Genomic DNA, 7,236 nt, shown 5'->3' on the forward strand with positions numbered 1-7,236 from the left:
GTTGTATACGATAGGGGGAAGAGGTGGAGCATGAGCCTGGATAGGAGTTAGCTGCAGTTGATGTAGCTTCATCAGATTTAAATATGGTGCCAGGGATGCCAGTCCAGTCTGGGATATCCAGGCAGTGGCTAGTTCTTCTGGCTATGACGATTGGTTGAATTGAACTAGCATCTGACGACAGGGGTGACTTAACAGCGGAGTAGCTCGTTAATGATACAGGTTTGGAATGATTGTATGGGAAAACTTGCCAGGCCTCGCATTGAGAAACCTTCCATGAGACTTGACAAGATTGACACAGTCAAAACGTAAGATTCAGTGTTAAGTTGGTATTGCTTAAATGACAGGTCTTTTTGTTTAATAATCAAATGTGAAATATTGAGGTACAGTTCTGTTAATTAATGTGTATTGATTTCTCTTTAAACAATAATCAGCAAAACATTTTTTGCCATTGCCCCACAAAACTGATAGCAACTTTGACAGTTTCCATGCAAACAGTTAAACACAGCAATCCAGAAGTTGTTGCCAGTGACTCTGCGTGTTTCTGTAGGATGTGCTGTTGAAGAATTCACAGATGGTAATCCATTGAACTCCCTGCACTGACAAGAAATTGCCCTTTTACACTGTGATATTGCATCAAAAAAGATTTGCTTTGACAATGAGACATAATTCAGTTTCAAACAATTTCTAAATCCAAACAACTTCTGAATGACCTCTCTGGCCTTGGAAATATAATATTGTCTTTGTGTAATATTAAAATTTTTGACTCTGATTAAAAGTCCAGTGTTCTTATATAAATATATCATTTGATATTTCAACTTTGAATGAGTATATCCCAATGTTTGTTTTGCTATCATTCACTGTTTGTGAATTTTACAATCAATGCATTTTATTTCTTGGCTTGTTGTCTATGAATGATAAGCTACTTACCCTGCATTACGACATGGATATTTCTGAATGCCTGAAGACCCCTTAACTTGATGCCAGATTCAAATTAATGCCAGAAAGGGTGAAATCCACACCACAGAGATCTCTATATCTCTGTAAGTAGCTTTCTCCAACGTTAAGGGAGAATGCTGTTGTTTCACAGCTGACCACAAACCTGGGCTATTGTAAACTAGAGTACAAAAGAGAAAGCATTTTGATTGTAATCTTACAACAGTACTGTAATTAAGTATAGGTTTCTTGTTATCAATACTGATCCACTGTTGATTCATGTAGTACATTGCACTGGTCTCAGTTCAGCAATTGTACTAATCTATCATTAATGCCAAAAATACTGTTGTATACTGTTCCAGAAGTCTCCCAGTGCTGTGTGACAGCAAAGGATACAGCCTCAGCTCCAATACATTTCTATTGTTTATGTTTCTAGCCAAGCCTTGTAGATAAATTCCCCTGGGATTCAATTAATATCAGAGTTCATTAGTAAGCCTAAAGGTGAACACAAAAATGATTCGAAATGAGTAACAAAAATCATCAAATTAAAGATGGCTTAGAATCAATGCAAGAATATATTCTTTGTAGTAAATGCTTTGAAAATTTCTCCAATGCTCTTCCACCTCAATGATGTTAGTAGTTGAGGTAGTTGCTCCTACATTTTTTTTAGAAAAGAAGGCACTGGGCATATTAACTGTCCCCAACACAGGAAGATTGAGTGAGATTATGTTGATTATTATGTCCGAAATAATGTCAGCACCTGTGAAGAAAGCACAAAATGCCTGTGCCCTATTTTAATAAGATGTATTGTTCTTATCCATGACTTTGATACCCCCTTTATGAGCATCAAAAGCAAAAACTCAGTGAAACGTTGTCCTTAGAATTTTCAGATTTCCTGTGCTTTAATCTTAAGAACAAGCACAAGCCCTTGGGGGAGAAAGGTGCTCTTATAAAATTAAAGTCATTTTACTCAGCTATTGAAACTGATTTAACTGACAATGTGATTTATCAGTTGTAGAGATTTACACAATGTTGATCTTAAATATTACAACCAGTCAAGACCAATAAGGAGAACTAAATGTAGCATTGAGATTCCTTTGCGAAATGAAGGCATCTGTTCAAGGGAATGTATTTAGGTGTGGAAGATCGGAAGGAAGGAAATGGAAAAAGCACATGGACTAATCAATAGAAAATGATGAAGTAGACATTTAAAGCAGGGAAAAGAAAAAGAATTGGACCTGCACCTCTATTTTACGACCTTCTACGATTGTTCCATTTAATTTCTCCCGTGCCCTGTCCGCGTCAGCACTGGTTTCAAAAGTTACGAAACCAAATCCCTGCATGCAGGTAAGAGAAAAGGAAAAGAGAGATATGCATATGATTATACAGGGAATAAGACAGTCTTCTGATATGTTTCAGTATACTAGCTGGAACATCAAAGTAGCAAAGTCATTCTATGAGGCCTCAGAGCAAATAGATCCAAGAATGTGAAATGGAAAGTATACTGAGAGGAAAAGATATTGTTGCCACTATTGAAACACATAAGTAAATTATTTACACTTCTGTTACGATTATGGTTCAGCTACAATATGCTTGCTAGGATCCTGAATCTTGTAATTTGACGACCAATAAAATTGAATAAGCAAAATGGTCCATTTCCAATGATTGTGTGACGAAGCAAAGTAGGGGCCATTAGCAACTAAGTAGGTTGAAACTAGATGAGACCATTTTAATTTCTTAAAGTTCAATCTATTCCCAATGAGATTCCGTTGCACCCCACTTTTGGATCAAAAAACTAGTAAGATAAATTGTAAGATGTAGGAAAATAGTTTACAGTTTTTGTTATGAGCTGACATGCAATGACATTAGGTTTTGGGTATTTGATGGAACCCGTCCTGCCCTAGTTTCAAAATTGATCTGATAGCTCCTGATACCAGCACCTTCACTTAATTGTGACTTTGTAAAATTAGGCAAAATGTAGCAACAAGGTTGAAAGTTAATTCATCCTGAATAAACCTACTGATGCTGGCCCTTTATTTTGCAGTGAACATAACAATAGGCCATTAGACATCTAAAGGTCTTAAGAATAGTTATAAAGGATCCTAACAGGCTTTATATTTTTTAATTGCATGCCACATCATATATGATAATAGGCATGGTCAAACATAAACACAAATATCTTTGATTTTAATTTATCTTGTAGTGGTTGTATTGGATAAAAACAGATAAACTATATGCCTTCCATTCTTTAACACACATTCAGCAACCCTAGTGCAGCAAGTAATTGTTAACTTTATGCATGAGCTAAAGGAAAGTTCTGAGTGATGACACTGTCTGGCAGATGATACCACAAACAGTGTGTGAAGCTGGGCTGCTGGTCTTGTGTGTGGAGCTGTACAGTGCCATGTGATTTCTGACAAAAATATAGAGCTTTGGTTTCAACACAAACAATTGTGGATCTGCTCATGTCATAATCTTGTTGAAAACTGACAGCTGCTGACAAATCTTCACAGTTGTTGGAACTCTGGCATTGAAGTAGATATCCTTATTGAGCCTACTGGTCTATGCGGATCTATGTGCAGTCAGCTAAACAGAACTACAATATTGGAAGACTAGAGTAGATATTGGCTTTTAAGTCCTCAAAGATTCCCAACAGTGAAAAGGAAAGCCAAGTTATCTCGAGGAGTCTCACTTTATAGCCAGCTTTTCAACCCAGCATTGACACTTACTTTTCCTAGCGTAGGTCAGATATAATTACTAGGTCAAAAAACTGAATGGTTGTAACAGGAAAGCGTTTGGAAACTGTAGAGTGGAGAAAGGTTGGGAAGATGACAATCAATCATCTTCAACAGTTATTGATTGGTCCCCTTACCATTGAGGTATTATGTCATTTGGCCATCCTACCTGACTGATTTGATTGCTGCTAACATTTCATGTGTATAATTAGCTACCTTATGGAAGCTGGCATCACCAAGAAGATAGATGATGTGGCTTGTTATTATCTGTGTCAAGTCTGTGCTGAAGGCAGAGAACAGGATGTTGCCAAATATGTTTTTGACAAAGATTCTGTGATGCCAATGCAATATGAAGACAAATTAATTTGGAACTGGCATCCATTTGGAAAGTAAAATATTTAATTTAGGACATGACATCTCATCTTCTCCATGAAGTTGGACATCATGATGTTTTAAAAGACCCTAACAATGGCAAGGGCTGATGTTTTCACTTGGCATTGGAAATTGGGAGAATTGCTTCATTTTTAGTGATTAAAATATGCATCCTCTATTATTGCAAATTACTGTTGATACAGCAGATTGTGAAGACACTTTTATTTCCTTTGGCTTTCATGAGTTTCCATTTATTGATGGAACAGGTAATAGTTGTAGTTATTAAGGTTAAGGGGCAGATCCCTTTGGAATCACAACTTGCTGCTTTCCAAGCATTTAAGGGCATTTTTGTTGAAAACAATAGATTGGAATCAAAACTATAAAGGAGTTCAGAGATAGTAGGAACTGCAGATGCTGGGGAGTTCAATCAGATCATGGCATCCATGGCTCTGAGCCTGGTAAAGTCTTTTTGGTATCTTAAACACAATTGATCTGAGTTGGATGATTGCTATACATCGATAGAACACAGATACAGAATACTGAATTGAGAAAATATGATGGAACAATTCAGCATTATCCACAGATTTGAGTCAAGTAATGCTGCTGTTGGGCACCAAGTGTTCTGCCACCTGTACCGGACGATTGAGACTCAAAGATAACACCTTTCCCTAAAGAAGGAGCTATTCAGCTTGATCCACTTAACAAATAGAATGATCTATTAAAATGTTTTATATTCTCGGCAACCTGATTACAAACTTGCCTGGTCATTATTTTTTGTCTTTTTTGGCTTATAAAGCCTTAATATCCACATTATATAAATTTGACATATCATGAATTTTAATTTGGTAATTATAGCAATAGTATCCTGCATGCCATTCTTTATAGAGTAAAATGTAACTGTTTGCCATTGCTCATTTAACATGTAGAGGTCAGAATGACATCCTTTGATATAGGTAGAATCCCTATACATGTGAAAACAATTAGCCCGATGAACCAAAATGCAGTAGACAAATTATGATTTGTAGTAGCCAAGAGCTACTGTACATTTTCAAGTCTCACGGTGATTGCAAGTCTTTGGGTAGACGGAGAATACACAGAACATTGTATAGAACTTACATTGCTATACAGGGAGAAGAGAAAACAAATAGCACCTTAAATTTTCTTGAAATTGGGCTTTGTTAATGCATTCCAATAATAATTTATTCCATAAATTACAGGGTTAAAGGGGTTTATATTGTTTTGCAAATTAAATTGCATAAGCAAATTTAACCCTTCAAATACTGAGGCAGCCTTTAACCACACTTCAAATCTTTTTTACTTTGAAAATACATCTAGCTCTACATCTCATCTTTTATAATATTAATTTAGTTCTTCAGCTTTAACCTTAAATTTCTTATTATCATCATTTGGCACAAAGTGCAGTGGCATGTCTCACTGTTTTTACACCAATGCGGAAGGTAAGCGTTTACAAAGGAGATTTCTTTTTCCGGAAAGATATTTTGACTTCATAGAGCTCAATACGAAAATGAAAAGAAAGTTATGTCTCAAAGTTATCGAATGTTTGAAAAAAAATCATAAAAATGATCAATATTCCAAGGAATTGCAAATGGTTTAGGAGTTTTTTTAACCAAACTAGTTCTATTTGTGCAAGATAAGGAAAGTGTAGTGGCAGTTCTGAGGAAGTGTTAACACTGTACAGGGAAATTGGGTGGTCTATAGGGGGATTGCAACACTGCATGCACAAAGCTATATCTAAAGATAGCAATTAATCACATCTGTATTTTAAGTGCCTGTTCTCTGTCAGTCTTGTTCTCTTTATAGGTTTGTACAACTGCTACACTGAATGTTCAAAACATTAGTCTTAGGATTAGTCTTGCAACAAGTAGGAAGCAAAATAACAGTCACCTTATTTAGGTACAGGTTGCATACCTCCTTTATGTTCGAAATTATTCTGAGAAAGTTGTCTTTACATTGGTCTTAAAACAAACACTTCAACACATCAGCGAAAGTGATTGCTTTCAATTACTGTGGAAGGATGTTTGTAGTGTGCTTAAAGGAACCTTCTGCTCATCTAAGATACATTAAAGACATGCTGTCATTGTTTCCAAATTACTCCATGTCTTAGAATAGCTGTTGGTTGCGGAAGAACATATGGCCTTTTTCAAACATATGGGAAAATTACATTCAGTGTACAAAACTACCATATTTCCAATTCTTCACCAGATTAACATTGTACACCATGATTGGCAGATTGGCAGAAGATATAGCAGATATTTGCAAATGTTTGGACGATTTTGGAATATGTGTAAAATAAACTGTAGTTAATTGTGGTCAATTAGCACTACATTGATGCTACGATAAATTGAGGGGATTTTAATTGTAGTGGTCATTTATCAGTCATTGCCTCAAGTCTAGCATACCAATGGCGAAAAAATGTTCAATCTGATGGCATAGCCTTTATTTCCTCTTCATAAAATGGGCTGGCTCTGTAAGTCTATAGGTGCTTGAGCCTTATTATACTTCCCTCATTGTTAAAATGGGAAGTTGCTTCCTCAGGTCTTTGGCAATATTGTTCGAAAACTGTTAACAACACAGTGGGAAAATTTAGACATACACAGAGGGACATTTGGCAAGAGTCCTGTCCTACTGGTCAAAGGATTTCATGGTAATGTTGTTGTGAAAAAGTCAAAGTATTAGCAATAACAGTAGTTGTAGATATAGGAGAGTATTAGAAGTTAGTTGTAGATATAAAGTAATAAATGAAGAAGTTACAGTAATGTTGTAGTCGTGGTAATGTAGAAATAGTATTTGGATAAATAATTTAACGTTGTAGAGATAACAGCCATTACAGTCATTGCTTCAGGTTCTCAGATCACAAAATTCAACTCCCTGATCCCAGAGGCAGATTTGGCCAGTGACTTGAATTAGGAAAATTGGATTTAGCAATGTAAATGATAATAGTTACAATATTTTTCTGGAATCAATAGTAAACAGTGCCAATATGGAAATGTTTAACCTCAAACAAGCGTTTTCCTTACAATCGAATCAGAGATAGTAGGAACTGCAGACGCTGGAGAATCCGAGACAACAAGGTGCAGGGCTGGATGAACACAGCAGGCCAAGCAGCATCATAGGAGCAGAGAGGCTGACGTTTCGGGCCTAGACCCTTCATCAGAAAAGCTTTTCTGATGAAGGG

At 36.2% G+C, this 7,236-nt stretch overlaps 1 protein-coding gene across 3 annotated transcripts in view; it reads right to left on the minus strand.

Moving 5' to 3' along the window:
- The window catches only part of rbfox3a (RNA binding fox-1 homolog 3a), a 255,819-nt gene that overhangs the window by 87,860 nt on the left and 160,723 nt on the right, over nucleotides 1-7,236 (minus strand). For all 3 annotated transcript variants that reach the window (XM_048610905.1, XM_048610904.1, XM_048610906.1), the window contains exon 5: nucleotides 2,178-2,270. In XM_048610905.1, coding sequence (XP_048466862.1) covers nucleotides 2,178-2,270 — 93 coding nt within the window. The remainder of the gene's footprint in view (nucleotides 1-2,177; nucleotides 2,271-7,236) is intronic.

This window comes from Rhincodon typus, chromosome 23 (assembly GCF_021869965.1).
Source record: "Rhincodon typus isolate 14 chromosome 23, sRhiTyp1.1, whole genome shotgun sequence".
Lineage (NCBI taxonomy): Eukaryota > Metazoa > Chordata > Chondrichthyes > Orectolobiformes > Rhincodontidae > Rhincodon > Rhincodon typus.